General features: G+C 40.3%; 1 protein-coding gene across 1 annotated transcript in view; it reads left to right on the plus strand.

The window, feature by feature from the left end:
• Positions 1-21,809, plus strand: part of ctnnd2a (catenin (cadherin-associated protein), delta 2a) — a 251,489-nt gene that overhangs the window by 187,690 nt on the left and 41,990 nt on the right. The window contains exons 16-19 of the mRNA XM_028569226.1: positions 4,551-4,668; positions 7,551-7,733; positions 10,442-10,615; positions 13,066-13,216. Coding sequence (XP_028425027.1) covers positions 4,551-4,668; positions 7,551-7,733; positions 10,442-10,615; positions 13,066-13,216 — 626 coding nt within the window. The remainder of the gene's footprint in view (positions 1-4,550; positions 4,669-7,550; positions 7,734-10,441; positions 10,616-13,065; positions 13,217-21,809) is intronic.

The following is a 21,809-nucleotide window of genomic DNA, read 5'->3' on the forward strand; positions in this document are numbered from 1 at the left end:
GAATTGTGCTTCTACAACACCTTGTCTGAAAGGAAAACCAATTATTCAGCAGTCTTTAGTCTGACTAAACTGAGCTTGCATGATGTGGTCTGGTTGTGCAAAGCTAGTTAGCTATACCATTAAAAAACATATTTGGGAGGCACCCTATCAGCTCACCTGGTTGAGCGTGCGCCCCAGTACCAAGGCTCAGTTCTTACTTATTGGTGTGAGTCCAACCCATGACCCTTTGCTGCATGTCGTCCCCTCAGGACTGTGCAATTTCAATGTAACATTAAAATAAGTAAGTGTGGGAAATGCAGGAATGGAGAACTTTGACTGACGTGCGCCAGCCTGCGCTCTTGCCTTTGATTCCCCATTTCAACTGCCCAGTTGTCGGACACAGCAGGGGGACTCAGCTGTCCTATCAATTAAAGTCAAAAAAGCCCAAAAAAGAAGCTCTCAGTTTTTTCCCCCCTAGAACTTTAAATTCTTGTCCTTTATATCTATATAAAACGGGAGCAATGGCATTTTTAGGCACTCATCAATACTGGCAAACATCCCCATTTTGTGAAAGTTCTCTTACTTAAACATTTATGTTGCGCAGTTATCACCTTCACCCATGATAAGGCATCAGATTAAAAACAAAAAAAAACTTAACAGAAGTCTCAGTAGAAGTCAGTATATTCAAAACTGAGCATTAAAGCAATACACCATCTCAGAATTGTGTCTCTGCTGAGCGGGTTTTCCATTGTGCGATTGTTTGGCCATTAGCATTCAAGGCGGGCGAAAATGACTTGACCTTCTCTGGAAGTTTTAATTGAGTTGCTGTGTCTACCTCTCTCTCGCTCGTTTCCTTTCTCATCAGTACAATAAATGATTGACCTCATCTCAATGACTGGTAAAACAGCTGTGATCTCTTTATAATGCCAATGTGATGGATGAACTTATTCATTCATGCCATCACGGCATCTCCCCGTTCACACATATATTGTTGTTCTACAACATTTCCCCTTTAAAGAAAGATGTTTAAACTCGTGTTACCAAACTTTTATAATTGGTTTGTTAATTATTTTGATTTCTTGCTCTCTATTTTGCCAGCTATCTGCACCTGTATTCCCTTATCACTACGGAAGCGTAATGGAGGTTCATTGCAGTATTGTCCTCAAATGAAGGTTTATTATGTAACAACCAGGCAATACATATAGAGATATAAAAAAAACGTTGATGCTGTATATTCACACAGTTGTATTTAAGCTAAATCCCATACTGGAATTGTATGATGACACTGAGATATTAGCAAATACGGTAAGTGTGTTATTGCCTTGTCTTAGTCCTTGGTTTCTTTTTTCAAAACTCAACCCTCAAGAAGCATCATTGTAGTTTGATAAAGTTTAAATACAGCTACAAGCCACATTATATTGTGCAAAGCACATCAAAGTAGTTATGTTCAGTAGGCTCCTGGTGGCTAAAGTGTTGTAGGCATCATCTAAACACAAAGTCAGTTTAGTTATACATTGGTCCATTCTCAGTCAAAAGCAGCGCAGAATTAAATACTGAGACAGCCATGCAGTTAAAACATCACAGTCAGCTTTTCATGGCCTCGTCAACAATTCAGTCAGGAGAGACTTCGTTTGCAGATATGCAAAAATATTTATTGTACAACTGTATAATATGAAATGTTCAAAGTCTTTTGGAGATTAGACTCCATCGAATTAATAATATTTTAATGGGGTAGAGAATAGGAACATAACCCCCCGATGGAGCCTAGACACCGGTGGCGGCGGAGAAAGAGACCAGAGACCGGACCAAAGAGACAACAGAATGGTCAGCCGGGAGAAACTCAAAGACCGGAGGAGTCAGGGGAGGAGGAGAGTCGAGCGCTTGGCCTGCAACGACAGCTGACAGCACAGGGAGAGAACAGATTTAAAGTTGTAAGGCTGTGATTGGCCCTTGAAGTTGGAGGCCAAGTCTGATTGGTTTAACTGAAAGCGTCACTTCTAAACAGCTGATTTGATTTAAGAATGAGTAGTGATTGGGTTAATGACGTCTTCCTGAAAGAATTTGCGCTGAGCTTCATTTGTAGCCCTTCAATATGACCACCAGAGGATCAACTGTAGTAATAACCTCAAAACATCTATGCTCTCATCAACTTTTATGTGTACCTGCTTCCCCTGAGTAATGTATCCCCACTCTCAATCTATCACTACTCTAACAGGGACAATATTGTGTAATATAACCACTCTCTTCTTCCATTGTCACTTTGAACAGAATTGACAAAAATTTATTTTGCACATTGTGACTATGCTGAGGAAAGATATTGAGTGGTTGTGACACTGTGTATATGTTTGTCACTTTGGTGTTTACTGTACACATAGACAGACACACACATACTAGACTATGCTTGCTATGGCTCTAATATTGATTCCCTTAAAAGCTATACACTCACCTAAAGGATTATTAGGAACACCATACTAATACCGTGTTTGACCCTATCCTATCAATATGGGCCAATATTTCTAAAGAATGCTTCCAGCACCTTGTTGAATCAATGACACAAAGAATTAAAACAGTTCTGAAAGCAAAAGGGATCCCCCACACCATTACACCTCCACCACCACCAGCCTGCACAGTGGTAACAAGGCATGATGGATACATGTTCTCATTCTGTTTACCCCAAATTCTGACTCTACCATCTGAATGTCTCAACAGAAATGGAGACTCATCATACCAGGCAACATTTTTCCAGTCTTCAACTGTCCAATTTTGGTGAACTCGTGCAAATTGTAGCCTCATTTTCCTATTTTTAGTGGAGATGAGTGGTACCCGGTGGGGTCTTCTGCTGGTGTAGCCCATCCGCCTCAAGGTTGTGCGTGTTGTGGCTTCACAAATGCTTTACTGCATACCTCGGTTGTAACGAGTGGTTATTTGAGTCAAAGTTGATCTTCTATCAGCTGGAATCACTCAGCCCATTCTTCTCTGACCTCAAGCATCAACAAGGCATTTACGCCTCCCAGGACTGCAGCATACTGGATGTTTTTCCTTTTTCAGACCATTCTTTGTAAACCCTACAAATGGTTGTGTGTGAAAATCCCAGTAACTGAGAAGATTTTGAAATACTCAGACCAGCCTGTCTGGCACCAACAACCATGCCAAGCTCAAAGTTGCTTAGATCACCTTTCTTTCCCATTCTGACATTCAGTTTGGAGTTCAGGAGATTTTCTACACCTGGACCACACCCCTAAATGCATTGAAGCAGCTGCCATGTGATTGATTGATTAGATAATTTCTAGGTGTTCCTAATAATCTTCATAATCTGGTCTTCAGGATGATACACACACTATACTTACTTAGAAACAAATCTTGCTTTTATATTTCAGTGAATGCTTTTTTCTTTGAGAAGGAAATTCATTATTATTTATATATTTGATAGCTTTCTTTGGAAAATGAACTCCAGGAACATGTAGGAAAAAAGCTGTGTGTGAAGTTACCTGTTTTTAAGTACAAACCTGCCCATTATTTTGTCTTCATAGCACCAGGTAATGGATGTCAAAATGATCTCTTCTGCTATTTATGGCATGGCTCTCTTCCACGTCGATAATAAATTTTTAAATATTTGTACGCATTCCTCAATTTTCTGGTCATATTTCACAGTATTGACCATCCTAACTATTTTCAGTTTGAGTTAATGTGCAGTAATGTGCAGCATTTCCTAATGAATTTACATAACTCATATAGCATCATAATTACTCCCTGTAGAGTCAGTCCACTGCTGCGTAAGCATTGTTATGCTCTGGTTGATGTATAATGTTGTGTATACCTTAAATCATGTCATTTTTTTAAAGTTACATAAACATTTAGCTGTGTCTATTTTTTCTTGTAATGAGGAAGGGAAATAGAATAATAATAAATAAATAATCTATCTCATGCCTCACTTCTTCGGTTTCATATTTATGTTATTGACACTGGCAAATGAGTCAGTGTCTTGGACTGAGAGTATCTATTTCACAGACAGCTCCATGTTGAAACCCAAACAAATCCAACCCAACACCACCCACCTGCACCTCCGGCTCAATTCAAATGATCATATCATCATATTGGCAAAGGTGTTGATAATAAATGGTACAATATTGTTAAATTATCAAAGCAGCGTTGGTGTTGTGAGCCTTGGCTGGTTCAGGAAACAACAGTCTGACTAAAGCAGCTTTTCTTCTCCCTTTTCTTTTTTTTGGGCTCAAGTCAAGTGCTTTAAATTGAAGTGAGCCTTTGGGGCATAGATTGAAATGTATCCAGAATTGTAATGGTCTCTTTTCAATTGTGTAGTTTCAAAAGAGCTGCCAGGTTCCCTGGTCTGTCTCTCATTCACTCTCTCACTCTCTCTCTATCTCTCTGCCTCCGTCTTTCTACACCTCTCGCTACCAGTTTTCGTTTTTCTTCAATCTGTCTTCCTGTCTTATCTTCCCTTCTAACCAACTCTCTTTCTTTGCCCATTTGTTTTTTGTCTTTTTATTTAGCACACACAGACACATACGGTACACACATACTCTGACCGTTTTTGTGTGTGTTTGTTGCAGGAATGTAAGCTCCGCAGGTGAGGAGGCGAGAAGAAGGATGAGGGAGTGTGACGGCCTGACAGATGCTCTGCTCTACGTCATCCAAACCTCTCTGGGCAGCAGCGAGATCGACAGCAAGGTGTGTGTGTGTGTGTGTGTGTGTGTGTGTGTGTGTGTGTGTGTGTGTGTGTGTGTGTGTGTGTGTGTGTGTGTGTGTGTGTGTGTGTGTGTGTGTGTGTGTGTGTGTGTGTGTGTGTGTGTGTGTGTGACTGAACATCCTGGCTTGCTGTTTATGTCATGTGAATGACGGTGCCTGCACAAATTGCAATGCAAAAATGTATGCTCTTATTTTCAAACTAAATCATTAAGTTAGACTGCAAGAGAAAAAGTGTCTCCTGCCCTCTCTTGTAGACAAAGTGGTGAAATCTTCTCATTGAACAGGAGGTGAGAAATAAAAAAACAACAATGGCTGAACCTCCTTTCACTGCCACGAGGAAGACAACTTTTAGTTTTCAAGGAGCGTGCAGTTCATCAACATGTTTTATTTTGGGCAAATTTAAGCTCTCAAATTCAAAGTGTTGCAGCACTTCTTGCTGCCAATTTAGCTCTGCCAATAGTCAAAGTTGAGCGGGTTTATGTTCACTTTGTGTTTCTCTGTGCGAAGACACGTCCATGTTGGCATGTTTGTCTTCACGACATAGTATGTGAGGGCCAGTCAGTAGTACATAAACAGTGTTGTGGATGGCTGACTTCTCAAGGTCTCCCTGTCTCACAGCCTCTCTAAATGGCAATTCTTAATCACTGCTTAACCGCCCGCCCTCTTCACCATCTGACTGCAGTCACCAGAGGAGTATTGCTGTCGCCACAGTAACAAAGACTGATTGGCAGGTGCACCAGCACGTGGTCACTGATGGAAAAAGCGGTGCACATTAGCCATGTGCTCATTTTGTACTGCCTTTGTTTTGCACACCTGCTTTGCCCAGACTATATCCTCACACTCTCTACTCACCTGCCTGTTCAGGTGGCAGACTAATCTGGTCCATCATTAAACATACTTACTCGAAAATAGATTAACAACATATCCTTGATATCTTGTAGCTCTACTTTACCAATACTTTGTGCAGATTATTTTTAAAAAGATGTATTTGTAACTTCAGTCTAAGCAGAAATTACAAAAGCTGATGTTGTTCAAGTAACATTATAACTGATTAGCTACCACTTCATGTGCCCAAATACTTGTATAATCAGTTCTGTCTCGGTTAGTGCTCTCACAAAAAATTCCCATCACCATCACTCTCAGGATACACGTTTTGATCATCCCAGTCTCAGCTCTGTCTCTCCCCTTTGCCTTTCAAGTTCACAGATCCTCAGACAGAAATGCGCCAGATCAGAGGAATATTCACTATATGTAATGTGACAATTATGTTTTATAGGCGATTGTCCCATTAAAAAAAATCATCAGATTACTACTATTACGCTGTAAGGAATTGCACAGATGTGAGGAAGTTTTAGAGACATTGAAATAGGTTTCACATTATGTAACGGCACACAGCTAAGAGCCAATTAACTGATACAGTCATTTTAAATGATAGCTCAAGACCTTATAGACTGAGCACATCATTCTACATACACAACCAATATGAGGCTGATATTTTATAGATTATATGATGTTAATATTTAAAGTGGCAATCTGTAACCTAGGGTTTGTGGTGATTCTAGCAGCCCCTTTAGACAAAAGCAGTAGTGTTTTTACTACACCTGCTGTCGTGAGTTAGCATTACCCGGAGGTCATATTGTTGCGATGAATGTTTTGCGCAGGTCTAACTGTGTGTCAATCACTGCTCATGCACACGCATTCATTCTCCCTTGTGGGGGGAGGGGCTTAGGAGACCGTTTGGGCTTTAGCAGAAAGGGGGGGAGGGACTGAGAAGTTGTCGATGTTCAAAATCACAATCCTACCTACAGCACCTTTAAATGTGGTTGCTACTGCAGGAGGAAGTATACTGCAAGTAGAGTGTTATGGGCAAGCAGATTCTAAAAGCACAGTTTGGAAATAACCACAAGATCATACAGATAAAACCTTTCATCAACCGAAATAGCTCGTATTTATTTCAACCACAATCAGGAGTCGTTTTATTCCCTGAACCATGCAGCTGGAAAGATCAGGGTACTGAAAATAACTGTAAAATAACAGATCGAAATATGAAATGTCAAAGTAAATTGTAAATAGAATGTTACTTCTCCTACATCATTCTATAATAGCATGTGAATAGAATTTCAAACATGACTGCAGCTCGCTGGAGTGAGACATTGTTTTGTTTGTTGCATCTCTTGAGTCTGTTCAATTACACTCCTTAGTTGTTTTTGTGTAATCCAACGGTCAGACAGAGAGAAGATTGATGATTTCTCTTTGTTAATTTCCACTCTGTTGACTCGATGACTCCTCTTTCGCACTGATACTAAGCACACGCATGCAAGTGCACACACTCGGTGAAAGTACACACTTAAGCATAGACACCATACACGTAGGAATTTGTTTGCTCTCATGCAGACGCACTCACGCGGTCCTTGGCTGGCGGGTTCGCCTCTGAACTTGCTGTTTAATGGGGTGTGATACAATATATTGGGCTTGTCATTTTTCTTCATTTACCTGAGTTTCTTCTTATCTCATTTCAAAGTCAAGCTAACCAAAATACAGAAGCATATTACCATTGAGATTATCTCTCTTCTTTCCTTTCTGTGGCTCTCCGTCTCTCACTCTCTCCGTCTGTCTGGCTCGTGGGTGGGGGTGGAAGGGCGAAAATTGTGAGAGTGGGCGTTTTTTATCAGCATGCTTTGACTTTGACTTTGCTCTGTGTTTTAAAGCAAGATGTTTCATTAAATGGCATCAAACACAAATATCCCACCTCAACTTTCTTACTGTATTCATTTATATCTCAATTTTTTTCATCTCCTCTTCCCTTTCCCCACCCTTTCGTCCTCCTACCTCACTTCATCTCTCCCGACTCTCTTTATCTCCAGACTGTAGAGAACTGTGTTTGCATCCTGAGGAACCTGTCGTACCGCTTGGCTGCCGAGACGTCCCACGGCCAGCAGGTGGGGTTGGAGGAGCTGGATGGCCTGCTTTGCGACGCCAACGGCCGCGACGGAGAGAGCTCTGGCTGCTGGGGCAAGAAGAAGAAGAAAAAGAAGGGAGCCGATCAGGTGAGGACAGAGATAAGAGGAGATGATCAGGGCAAAAAAAGAATGCAGATATGAATGGATGGAATGTATGCAGTGAAATAAAAATAACAAAGTGGCGGTGTTGGGCAACTTGGCGTATATTCCACAAGTTTGTGACACTCTACTGGAGGCCAACTCATCCTCACTTGGTGTTTTGATGATAGTGGTGGAAAGCACATTCTAACACACCAGTCCAAAATCCCCCAGTCTTAGATCACAGAGTATTATGCAGGCTGAGTTGAAGCATTGACTTATTTTTATATGTACTGGCTCATGAGCCAATTTTCTTTGCGTTATATTTCATCACATTTTATGTATTTGAAACATATATACATACATTATATATACATATATATATCTATATATATATATATATAAATTTAATATATATATATATTTTTTTTTAACCTAACTTTTATTCGTTAAAAGCTTCATCATTCTCTGTTTATTTTTACTCTCCCTCTTCCTTGCTGTCTACTCTTTTATGCCTTTTTCAGGCTGTTAAAGTAGAGGTGGAATTCTCTCCATGGACGAGACCTCATGTCTTCATGAAGTCAAAAGCACATTTTACCAGCCAGCAGAGCTCAAGGTTGTGAGCATGTATGTTAGAATTATCCATGGGCCCAAGACCGAGACAAAAATACAGCCTGTAGTTGCGTACTTTAGCCCAAAGCATACTTAACTGGACTGATATTTAAGACCCAAAACTAAACTTGAGACCCAGAGCTATGTTTATGTTTTATTTCATTAGTGCAAGCTCTCCAGTCTTTTGCAACTCATTGGCTACACTGTCTCTTTCCTTTTCCCCAATGGCCATTGTGTATCTACTATTAACACACATGGGCACAGACCATTTGCACAGACAGAGAGAGAAGAGAAAAGATGTGTTTGCATGTACCGAATACATTTTTAGTAGGCATTGAGAGATAGACAGTAAGACAGGTAGAGCTGGGTGTAGACAGGACCAATATAGAAGGAACCCAGAGGTATACACTTTGAGAGACAGACAGGCACAGACTGAAAGAGAAAGAAAAGGAGCCAAGAGACTGGGTCTTTTCTTTTTTTCTTTTTTAAGAGACTGGGTCAGAGAGAGAGAGAGAGAGAGACAATGAAATGATGTAGGGAAGAAACCAGGCAGGAGGGAAAGAGAGACGGATAGAGAGACTGAGTGAGGGAGAGAGAGAGACTCAGGTAGTTAGACGGTAATGTAGTTTCCCTAATCATTCGGACGTACAGACTGCAAGGAGCAGCACAGGAGCCTGAACTGGACATAAACATCTCTGATAGATACTGGAACACACTCACACGCAGGTTTTTATGATCTAGGATATTCTACCGATTTCCGGTTTGTTTCAAGATATCTGTGTCTTGAAAATTCTTGAATCAAATAGAACTTTAGCAACAAAACATATGTTTTTTTTTTAAATTAAAGCTGAATTCTCTAACATTTCACATTCTTTTAGTATGATTTAGTATGTATTGTAGGGTGTTTCTAAGTAACAGAAAGTACTCTACTGTGAACGAGTTGATGCATCTTGGTAGAGTTCCTCTACACACTTACGCCTTTGATTTTATGTTCAGAGAATCTATGTATAGATAAAAACATGCACAGCCAAACACACAGCACAGTACTTTTCTCAAGACACACACTAGCCTAGTTTACCTTGAGACAAGGGGAGGAGGGGAAGCAGTGGAGCGAAACCGAGAAGGTCGATAGGGAAAGGAAAAGCTGACTGGAGAGCGAATGAATGGAAATAGAATAAGGAATTAGGGAGAGAGGGAGAGAGGGAGGCAAACAAGAATGAAAGAGAGAGAGAAGTCAAGGGAGAGGTAGAACAAAGAATCAACAGGAGAGAAAAGGTGGGCAAGATATTAATGACAAGCAGGAGAGGAAAGAAATAGAAATAAAAGAAGAGAGAGAGAGAGAGAGAGAGAGAGAAAGAGTTAACTGTGGGTCTATGCCTACATGAAAGAGGTGTGGGCATGTCACTCAACAAAGAGGTTCAAACATCAAGGGACTACATAGTGGAGGAGGATGGAGGTAAAGGGGAAGCAGGGTGTGAAGCTTTACGTTTATTTCTCAAAGCAAATGTAGGAGGGAGACATTCTCTCATAGTCTCTGTTTTCACATGCATCTCTTTCCTTTCTATGTTTTCGCCCTTTCCCACCTCTCTGCGCCATCACCATTCTCTCCTACAAAGCAGGTTGACAGGGAGCGATTTACTCAGTGTCGCTATGACTTTTAATAGGTCGGGGTGTACTGAGTGGAGATGTAGTAGGGTATGCACCTAGACACATCCACAGATATTTTTCTTTCATGGATGCAGGTATGGAATCAGATGAATTCCCAAAAGCAAATGGAAAGAGTAGGGACACTGAATAAACGTTGCTCTCTGCTCCTTTGAAATTAATCGTTTAGGTGTGTTTTTATAGGTGTGTTTTTAGTGTAACACCCCCAGAACATCTTGTTTTAGCTGACCCCCAGTGGTATAACTTCTCACCTTGCTGCAGTGACGTACAGGTGTACTCCAGGACCCTTTGACATCACAGAGCTGGGTGTGGTCACAGTTGAATCACACTTACACATCTCATTGCTGGAAAGGAGTTTTTAGTGTTCACTTAACAATTTCTTTGTATACATTTAAGTTAACATTAAACAAATCTGTCCCACTCTGTATTTTCTTTCACAGTGGGATGGCGTGGGCCCCTTTCCGGACACGGCGGAGCCCCCCAAAGGTGTTCAGATGTTGTGGCACCCCACCATCGTCAAGCCCTACCTCACCCTGCTGTCTGAATGCTCCAATCCCGACACACTAGAGGGAGCAGCCGGCGCTCTGCAGAACCTGGCCGCAGGAAGCTGGAAGGTAACTCATGCTGCCTTGCAATCCTTGTACTTCTTTTCTTTTTTTTTTTAGAATAGCGCAGGTAAACACGGGAAACTGTAAATGTGTGTCTATACCAATTTAGTTGTCCTCTAGTATGAAAAGAAGGGATTCATCATGAGCGTGCTCTTACTCAGCCGTGCTGTGAATGCAGAGATTCAAAGTGTACACAAATTATTTGTGCAGATAAACCAGAAAAAAACAGTTTATTCACATTGTAAGCATGACAAATTACTTTGTGTGTGTGTGAGTGTGTGTGTGATTATGCGTGAATGCTACCTATCTGATGACTGAGTCCTTTTATAGAAACTCTCACAATCGCCTGTAACCAAGAACTGCTCTGCACCGCTGCATTGAAAAGTAATGTTGGATGGATAGATTCTTAGAGAGGGATGGTCCTTTTACAGGATGGGCAAATGTAAATCAGAATCACCTTGCTGGGTAATACATTTATCTTCATTGCAGGGAAATATCCATTGAAAAGTTAATAAAGGGTTAAATATGAACAAGGACACAATTTTATTCAAACCTTGACCATCTGGTTGAAGTTTAGTTCAGTCTTTATACAAATTCAAAGGCTGATTTGGTTGCAGTAAATGCCACAGCGTACAGAAGATAATTGTGTGTTTGCTCACTAGACCATCCTGCTGACTTTGAACTATTTCCAGCACAATCCCAAGTTGTTATATGTTCTATAGCATATAATATCGTTCAGCAGCAATGCAATTACTGTAATAATGTTAAGGCTCCAAGCCTGAACACACCAGGGAGTAGAGCAAGGTTTCAACAGCAGCTGACTGAAGGAAACAGCTAGATGTTAATAATATGAGTCATGCGGTCATATTGGAGGGTATTGGTAAAGGCAGCTTTAGCCAAGAGGGAGGTGTATATAAGGGTACAAGGCAGAAAGTGTGTGGGCGTGTAACCTTGGAATGACGTTGGGAAACTGCATCAGACACCGTTCGTTGTAAATAGTTGCTGTGGGAATGTCGATGGAAATGTTTATGTGATCAAAAAACATTGCTTTTGCTGTATGTGAGTTACAGACAGGCAAGTACACTGTGGTTGAGGGGGATGTCTCTGCAGTCCTGTAAATGTGTTTAAGATTTGTGTGTGATCTGATTTTGGTTTGTTTCCATTGGTAGTGGAATGGACAGAGAAACAGAGAAAGATACAGATGGAAGAGGAGGCTTTAGAAAGACAAGGGAGAAGGAGGAAATAATGGGGGCAGGTGGTCTTCAGGAAATCACATTTTCTATTTTGGGGCCTTCCTGCATGTGTGCGTGTGTGCGCGTGCGTGTGTGCGTGCCTGCGTGCGTGTGTGTGTGCCATTGTTTTGTCTCTTCTAAGCAAGATCTCTCTCCTGACTTTGAGAATAGTGCTGCTGACAGTTTCCAAAGAAGCTGTGTTGGCGTACTGCTGGCACACTACGCTCTGTTCACTAAGCTCTTGGTTTTAAGACATTGTGATAATTTCCCTCCAAGGGTGAATTATTTCCTAAAATGATTATATGAACTATAGTTTGCCCATTTTGGTCTCTAAGAAAAACTATAATGTGTTTTAACCTTACCATACCCTGGCAATTATTCTTTTCACACTTGACTTACTCATATCTATTCTTGGGTGCTGTTAAGCACATCCCCAGTCTTCTACAGTCGACCCACAAGGCGGCACCACTTGAGCCGTTTAGGGTCGAGTAGTCCATTTATGCGTACGTTGATAGTTATTGAGGGAGGATAGAGTGGTCTCCAAGCTCAGAACTCTTCTCTCTGGTTCATGTAATTCTCCCTCTTACAGTATATCACTTGTGAGTCAGTGTTATGCCCCCTCTCATAATGACCCTGAATATAATATCTCCCATTCGACCTCGCCCACAGTTCTTTCCTTTTATCCCTTTTTCCTATGGCAACCACTTTATTCACAATCGGTTGGTCTGTCTGGTAAAAAAAAAAAAAAGAACAAGAAAGAAAGTCAGCATAGTGACAATACGACAATACGTGGAAGAATAAAGATGTATGGATTGAAAATAACCATTACTTTTACACAATGCACAAACATTGTCACAGTGAATTTCCAAGTAAGGTGAACCAAACAAGTGTCACGAGCAAGTCAGGAGGATGGTTTGGTATTGTTACCATCTTTTGTTTACCATGTTGTGTGGACACAATGTAATTGCTCTCACTGTGCATCTCTATTCAGGAAGTAGATTGATATCACAACTGGTAGGATGAACAAAACCTGAAAATTAAAAGCTAGGTTTTAAAATTAGAAATGTCCTTTAATTCTAAATGCTGCAAATTGTCACACAACTCCTACAATCCTCCTTTAATGAAGTACATTGTCACCACAAATGCACCACAGGATTGTTTTTTACTATTGCCAGACTACTATTCAGGCATTTAAGTGTCTTCCCCCTGATTTCTCTCCGCCAGTGGTCGGTGTACATCCGGGCTGCAGTGCGTAAGGAGAAAGGCCTTCCCATCCTGGTGGAGTTACTGAGGATAGACAACGACAAGGTGGTGTGTGCCGTGGCCACCGCTCTCAGAAACATGGCCCTGGACATCAGGAACAAGGAGCTCATTGGTGAGTCCTGATGAAAACTTTTCCAAGTGATGATATTTGGTATTTAAACAATCCCCCCACCTGTTAGATGAAACCATCACATGGATCACTGTCATTTTTAATCTCGATAAAGTTATATGAATTTGGACACCTGCCCTGTTATGCTCAGTTGCGGTCTCTGTTGTTTGTGTGGGTAGAGCAACCTGAAGCCCATTTTCATTTCTAATTGCCTAGCTGTTCCACTGCGGTCTGTTCCTGTCACGTTGTTCTCAATTAGAGTATGCAAGTCAAGCCTGTGCTCAAGTGATGTAACACAAGGGTAAAGAGCCTGTAGCCAGTTGCTCCAATTATAAGTAATTTACACTAATGCCAGCCTGAAGTCACCTCATTGCAACATAGTGTGATGGCTCACCTGGCTTCTTCCTCCTGGAGAACATTGGAGCTGCTGGGGTATTTTTACTGATTAAATTATGTCATTGATTGAGACTGTTCATTGGTAAACACAAACTAGGATCAGGTCTATATAATGGGATGAGGCTTTAGATACCAAGACTATTGCAATGTAGATGTTTTTCTTCTATTTTAACTATTAGGTGAAGTCATTTAACATTGCAATTTAATTTAAGGCCGAGTACATCCATCATTCAACACCCACTCAGCGAAAACGAGTGACCTGGCTTACCACAGTAAGCAAATCAATAATGTTATGAATAATGTGAACGCTAGCACTAGCTTAGTCAATGTTAGCTGTCCTAAGTTTGGAAATAACGTCACAGAAGCTAAGCAATGTAACTTTACTGCTGTGGACTTTAAGCAGTGGTAACGTTAGACCAGCAACTCTTGTATTCTGAGATTTTAAATTATTGTTTTGTCAATGGAGCCTGGTGGATTTGAAGAGTTTTATACTGTATAACAGCTTCAGTTCCCTGTTGGAAAGGGCTGTCTGACGCCAAGAGAAAGCGTATAATTATTCTAAATACACATAAACTTAAACTAATATGGACTTTTCTTTAGGTGGTCATTTTCTTAGGTGGCTAAAATGCGTTTTGCTGGTACCCCTATCCACAGCATTACATGTTGCTCTATTTAAAGCTACAATTATTTGACCAAAACAGTAATTTTTGAGTAATTTAGAACACGGGAGATGCTATCCCTGGATTGATTGGTTGGTTATTTTGTGTTATTGTGTGACTTTGGTGAACCAAAATTAGTGTTATTGTGATTTTCTGCTCTGACCTGAACGCAGCGTCCATAGCAATACTTTGTTCAGCTTCCTGTCTGCTTCTGCAACGCCATCATACAGCAACCTACAACCTGCATCTTGTCACATGGGCAAATGTTCTTAGAAGGTCTTGGGATAACAGCATTTTGACACAAAAACATACTTACTTTGACAAAAATGGATTTTGGATTTGGTTTGGATTTGAATACATAAGGAACACTATCCTGGAAAGGTACAGAATGAAAAAAAACAACCTCTAAAGATAATGGACTCACCCTTTAATTAAGCCCAAGCTGTGTTTGTTGTGAGAAATTATACTATTAAGGAAATACAATGTAGGGGGTGAGTAAAAAAAATATGTAGTGAAGAGAGAAAGTCTGAAGAAAGAGGTAGAGTAGGAGAGAGACACAGGCAGCATGGGCTGTGTGTGTGTGTGTGTGTGTGTGTGTGTGTGTGTGTGTTTCCTTCTGTGTCTACAAATATGTTTGCGTGTGCATGTGTACCCCTTTCTGTCTCTGGTATCTCTGATTATCTCGGCTTCCTGGTGGGCTCAGTGGTTTCTATAGCAACCCTGCTACCCTCAGTCTCAGGCGAGGGGCTTCTGTAGCCTCTCTGGGTTTTTGCCGGAGCGTTGTTAGAACGGCAAGGAATGCCACCGGCAAAGCTCAACACGCCCATACTGCGATGGTCTGCCTGGCCCACGGCAGCAGATTACAGGATAATTGAAGCCTTTCGCACAAAGACACTTATCAGTTTGACCTGAATGGCTTTTGTTTGTGTTTTTGTTTTTCTTCATTCTTCAATGAACCTGCAGGTGTATTGGCTTAAATGATTTAGAAGGACCTTTGCATGTCATCCCTCAGATTGCCTTCCAAATCCACTGTAACTGTGATATGCAAACATCCAGATATAAGATAATACAATATTGAAGCACTTCATCCATATCACCTCAAATAGATTTGTAACTGCAGTGTATATCCCCTGCCACCAACCAGGTAGAGTTTATTATTAAATGTACTATATTATAGAATAGTGTAGTATTCCAAGGGCAAAATGCTGTTTCAACTGCCTTTACATTAAGTCTGATTGTGCCATTTGCTCTTACATGGTCAACATAACTGTTTGATTTGAATACAATTACAGTACAAGTCCACACACAATTAAATCAATTTCTTTATTTGACCTTTTACAATGAAATCATTCAAATGTTCTCTAATTGATTCAAATATAGAAAGCTAGAGAAAGTCAAGAAAGGTAAAAAGGAGAGGTATGGAAAGAGAGGTAGACACTGTAATGCATGTGTACTTCATAGAGAGAAAGGCAGGCAAAACACAGGCTGATTGAATAATGTAATTACTTAAAAATTCACAGGGAAAATCAATTCAAATGTGTTTGGCATCTTCATTTAAATAAACATGCTTGACTTTTTCAGAAGCAGGATATCATGGTTTAAATCCTGTGTGTGATTAGAGAAAGACAATGAGACAGAGATATTGGGATGGAGACTAATTTAGATATCTAATAGAAAGAGAGAGATATATGGGGCCATTGTAGATCGTCATTCTCCTGTAGCAACCATGGCTGGCACCGTCAGGGAGGTGTTGGCAGATTTGATTAAAAATAGACACACCTGGGAAAGAAAATAGAGATCTTAAGAGAAATAATAGTGGTTTTGACAGTCATGCAAGTTAAGATTATTATTAAAAATTAAACCGTCTAATGTAGCTGATAGGTTACAGTGATACAGTAAGTTCTCGGTTCAATTTGGTTCAATCCTCCAAAAACAGATGTATTAAAGGTGCAATATGTAATATATTTACTGTATTAAATCCAAAACTGACCACAATATGCCATCAGATATTAAGAAAACATGCTAAGTTGAAATACTATGTTTTCTGACAACAATGCTAATGCCAGTATTTTCTCCTTTTGAAATTTTCCGTTCCGTGAATGAATGTCTGTTTGGGTTTTGGCCTGTGTGTTGGTATCAACTGCCCAGTTTGACACCCAGGTCGGGTTGCAAGATATACCTGTAAAAACGTAAGCCCAGCAGTAGTACAGCCATGAAAGCAGTGTGGTGTCTTTAATAACAATGCTGTGGTGATGAATGAAGAGGAATTCGCCGACACTGTTCTTGATCGTAAACGGTTTATTACATCAAAGAATTCAGCATCAATTTACAAGCTCCTGCAGAAACTTGGAGATGCGACAGACCTGGTCCCAAAATAAGTCGCTCTGAGCTTCTGCTGTTGAAACACTGTATATATGCAGGGTATGGTGTAACATAAGATGTAGTTATGTGAGGGGTAGAAAGCAAGAATAGAACAAAACCCTTATAAGTCTCTAACAGAGACATAAGGAAAAGTCGTAAATTCACAGAAAGCAAATTCCATATAGACTCAGCAAAATTTCATAACAAGAATAGAGCAAGGTTGTAACTCCAGATACTACAGCAGCCAACAAACAAACCGTATCAACGGAGATAGATTCTACCCTACCTAAAAAACCTCAGTGTTTCTAAACAGTTCTGAACATCATGATCAGAGACGTAATAAATACCAGGCACAGTAAATATTGGAGATGTATTTGAAAGATTGAGACAGCTGTACGAAATTGAATTATATATAGTACTCAAGTTTAGGGATAGACCGATAATCGGCCCTGGTGCCGCAGGATGCATGTAGTTTCCTTCCGCTTTCTTTGTGTTGTAATTTTAAAACTCCCGTGGATTTATGAGGAGTATGGTTAACTGCTCCTCAGATCTCTGCATGGTAAATTGAGACAGCTAGCTAGACTATCTGTCAAATCTGAGTTTTCTCCTGCACAACTATTTTATAGCGTCTCTGTGTGAAGCTTAATGCCGCCCATAACGATTGTCAATGGTTTAAAGAAATGGCAATAAACCAGAGCACGTTTTTTTTTCCCATCCCGGAATGCTGTGTGGAGTAACCAGACCCTCCTCCGCTCTGCAGCATGTGGATCTGGCAAAGCGAGACTAGATAGAGAGGACAGCTAGGTAGTGGTGTTTCAGCGGTTGTTGCAGTAATTTTAAGCCGAGAAAGTGTGTCTGTCAGTCGGGTACAGAGCTCTGCATTAGCACAGGCTTTTATGACTCTCAACATAGCCAGCATCTAACATTAGCTACTCGCTGCGCTGTGGAGTAATGTCTGACTATGTGAGACTAGCTCTAGCAACATTGTTGGATACTGCGTTTTCAACCTGGCAACCTCCGTGAACTTTGACGCTGGGGAGGAGGGTGTGGGGGAGACTGGACTTCTAACTGTCAGTATTACATATTGCACCTTTAAAGGTTCCTTAAGCCATTTGTGGCAGAAAAACTTCTAAACTGGCCGGTCATTAATCACCTTCGTATGACCGGCATGATGGCAAGCAAGAGTCATATTTTACGTCTAGCAGTGTAAGAGCATCATGGGCATCCCATCCCATTGCTTACACAAGAAAGTAAATATTTAATGGCATTTTAGTCCTGGTTTGGTCTTCCAAATAATAAAAAAAGATCTCCTTTTCTTAAGTTTGCTTGATGTTTTGTTTCACCAGCCACACTGTTAATTACTCTCTATCTTTTTGACTGAAAAAAATTATTTTATATTAACCGACACTGTTGTGGTTTTACACACTGGCAAACATAAATAATGAGCTAGGAGCAGCTGGAAACTGCATGGAGCTGCAGGGAGGGTTGTTGATTCTCTGTGGGATTGTCTTTACCAGCAGCCCTCTCAGGTTCAGGGAACAACATGGTAATGGTAACCTGGCTGTGTTTTGCTAGCTATGAAACATTATTTAGACCGCATAAAGTCACATAAAATTGATCAGTATCAAAAGAAGAAATCATCGGTTTATATTCCAAATTCAGCACATCAACATCTCTTCTTTTGTTGAGACAGCCACATGGTAAATGTCAGAGTTAGGGCCCGTGCCCATTTAGTGATTTTCTCTGGCAGAAAAGCGACACCGCCGTCTTTCTGAAAAAGTTCAAATTTTCAACAACATGCGTTTGGAGTGGCTGCACAACCAAATCTGAGTGCTCTGAGAAAAGACGCTTGGTACGGCGCTTTGTGTCTTGTGCACGCTCTCTCCTCATTGGGAAAAATTGAAAAAAACGCTAGCACATCACACAGCCTTAATGACCCACAATGTCACAGAAACACAGAAAGCCTCAGAGAGGAAGAGGGGGAAATGGAGAGAGCAAAAAAGTGAGAGGGATCAGTCAGGGTTGAGCCTATGCTCTTGTCAAGGTGTGATTTGATACGACAGAATAAATGTATAGGCCAGACACTCTGAAGATATAAGCCCCATTTGGCCCATGTTCACCATCTTTATTCACCACAGTGACTCTAACCTTTTTCTTTACACCAAGCACTTCTGCAAAACCCGAAGCGTTGACGCGATATCACAGAGCGGTTTGTGGTTATTGTCTTTGGCAGATCAAAGTTCCACCTAATTGTAGTATAATTTTGCATTGCTAATCTACAGTGTTGGGAGTAACGCGTTACAAAAGTAATGCAGTTACAGTGATGTTTTACTTTTTGCTGTAACGCAGTAATATGACTCATTACTAATAAAATTTGGGGGGGAATGGTAGTTTGCATGTGAGCTCAGCAGAGTGATCGGAGATGACAGTCAGCTTTCGCACACAATAACCTCAGTGTCAAATCCTCTGGAAAGCACTGTTTCACTGGATAGCAGAAGGATAGAGGAAAAGAGCAGAGATAGACCAAGCAAAGGATATATATATATATATATATATATATATATATATATATATATATATATATATATATATATATATATATGCTTATATTCCAATCCCTCTGTAATGTGATTTAGTGGCATATTGATGTCACTGAGAATCATTCTTCTCATCTGTCAACGTTTTTGTCTCTCTCCTGATTTCACCTCCTTCATAGTTTTTGATTTGCATAATGTACTGTACGCCTGTGTAGCAATGAATGAGTTCCATTCACTGCTACACCGTCTGTCAGCGTAATTCTTCCCCATTTACTTACAGATGGTAATTTGACACACATGAATTGGGAACAGCACTGGAATGCCAAAATGACACCGTATTTGTTTTTCAAATTCAGCAACCATTTACTAAAGGTTTCCATAAACATGCTGTGCTTGCAACCAAATCCAAACCTTTGGAAGTTTTTTGGCCTCTTTATTCAAATGGCAATGCATTTTGGAAGTGGAAATTCAATATGCAAAGTGGCAATGCAATCCTCAATTCAGTTTGAATTATTTTGATTAAAATTATAATTAAGGTTCGAGGCATTTCATATTGTCGTGTTTTTTGGACTCTTTATTCAAATGGAAATCTGCCTTGCAATTGGCAATTCAAGGTGCAATTTTGTCATGCAATTTGAATATGCATTTTGCAATTGGCATTTCAGTATGCAAAGTGGTGTTGCAATCCTCATTATTCCTAAGCGTTAGCTTGGGTTGTTGGCAAGCTACTAACTTTACCCAGGGTAATTGTAATGCCTCAGCATGAGGACGTAGACAAACACAAAATGCCAACAACGGTCCTACTGTAATAAACTAATGTCTGAAGTCTAAGCTGAACATACAGTATGGAAGTTATCTAAGGTACAAACTCACCGATCAAGAAGAACAGGGTCTGTGTGGTCGAAGAGGAGTCGGGTAAAGTCTCTGCCCAGGCTGTTAGTTACTGTATAAGGAAGTGACATCCTAACGTCCCTGTTTCGCTGGCACATTGAATTGCCATTTGAATAAAGACACCACAAGCAATACCACAAACCACAGCAATATGAAATGCAATTGATTGAGCTTTTATTTTTATTTTACTCAAACTGATTATAACTGAAATGAGGATTGCATTGCCACTTTGCATGTTGAATTGTCAATTGCGAAATGGATATTCAAATAGCTTGACAAAATTGCAAACTGGATTGCCAATTCCAATTGCCATTTGCAAAATGTATTTCCGTCTACATAAAGAGGCTAAAAAACTTCCATACAAACCAACTTTAAGTGTTTGATGAAAAAGTAATTAATGCAAATATCTGTAATAATTTAAGACAGTTTATGAATTAATGTTGTGTTTTATACAAAGTGACTGGGTCCAAGTGCTGACGCTAATTGGTTTTGTGAATTCTGCAATAAAGGTTTGATTAAATTCCAAACAGTAAATCCTAATATGAAGTTCTACAGTGTACTAGGAATTGCATTACATATGTGATGTAAAGTAATACAAAGTTGGATGTGGAACTTCTTGAGTTACACTTTATAAAAGCATATTAATTTAGGTTATTTAAGTGGCTCAGAGGTTTAATCCTATACTGTTGCATTGATTATATATCAAATAACAAATCAATGATTAGGAAATCAAAGCATTGAGACTCATCAGTATTTAATAGTGATATATTTATGATGTGCATATACACTCAAGGAGAATCACAGAAAATGTCTTATCTTGACACAGTTCCAAAAGGCATCAAGAAAAGTCAACTTCTAAATAGCAATTAGCTGGCTCGTCAGTGGCTCACGACCACCTCTTTCATGTTTCATCGTCAGGGGGCACGAGTTTTGGGCGCACGTCCAAGTTTGATCAGGATGTTCTCTTATGCGATTGGTGTAGAAGCTCTGCAGTTCTGTTAGCATGACATCAAATAAAAACACCTTCAGAGCACTGATAACACTTTTTTTTTTCGTTGCAGAAAACACCCTACATAACTCTTTTTAAGTATAGGGTGTAGGGGTTTTGTGACGACTGTATTAACAAAATCGGTGCCAATGATCACTTTTTCTGAAATGATGAATAAGAAAGACTTTTTGTTGTAAAACATAAAAAGCAAAATGTTAAAACCTCAAAGAAAGAACATGACTAGTCCACTTCCACCTTCTCTGTGTTTCTCCTTTCTTTTTGTCTTTCTCCCTCTGTCACCCCTTCTCCTGTTTCTTTGCATTCTCTTGTCACGACACAACTTGTATTGTCTTAATCCTCCCCTTCCACTCTTCTATCCCTTATTTTTACTTTACAATGTTGTGCCCACCTTCTGGTTTACAACATGCATATTATCCCCCCTTTTCTCCATCTCATGTTGCTTCTTTGTTTCCTTTACCTTCCTCCTTCCTCCTTCTCCTGCGTTTAACCCACACCCACCCCTTCCCTCTCCCTCTCCCTCTCCATCTTCTTTCCCAGTTGTTTCAGACATGAGCTCATAACGCCTCTCCTTCTCCTCTCTCGCAGCCTCTCGCTCTTTGTGTCTCGCATTGATGACATCAGTGCTAGGGAGTGTTACTGTGGAAACGGAATTACTGTGCCACAGGGATGGCACTAATTGCCTGATTGCAAATGTGTGCATATGCGTGAGAGTGTATGTGTCAGACACTGTTATACGCAGACAA

Source organism: Perca flavescens, chromosome 22 (assembly GCF_004354835.1).
Source record: "Perca flavescens isolate YP-PL-M2 chromosome 22, PFLA_1.0, whole genome shotgun sequence".
NCBI lineage: Eukaryota > Metazoa > Chordata > Actinopteri > Perciformes > Percidae > Perca > Perca flavescens.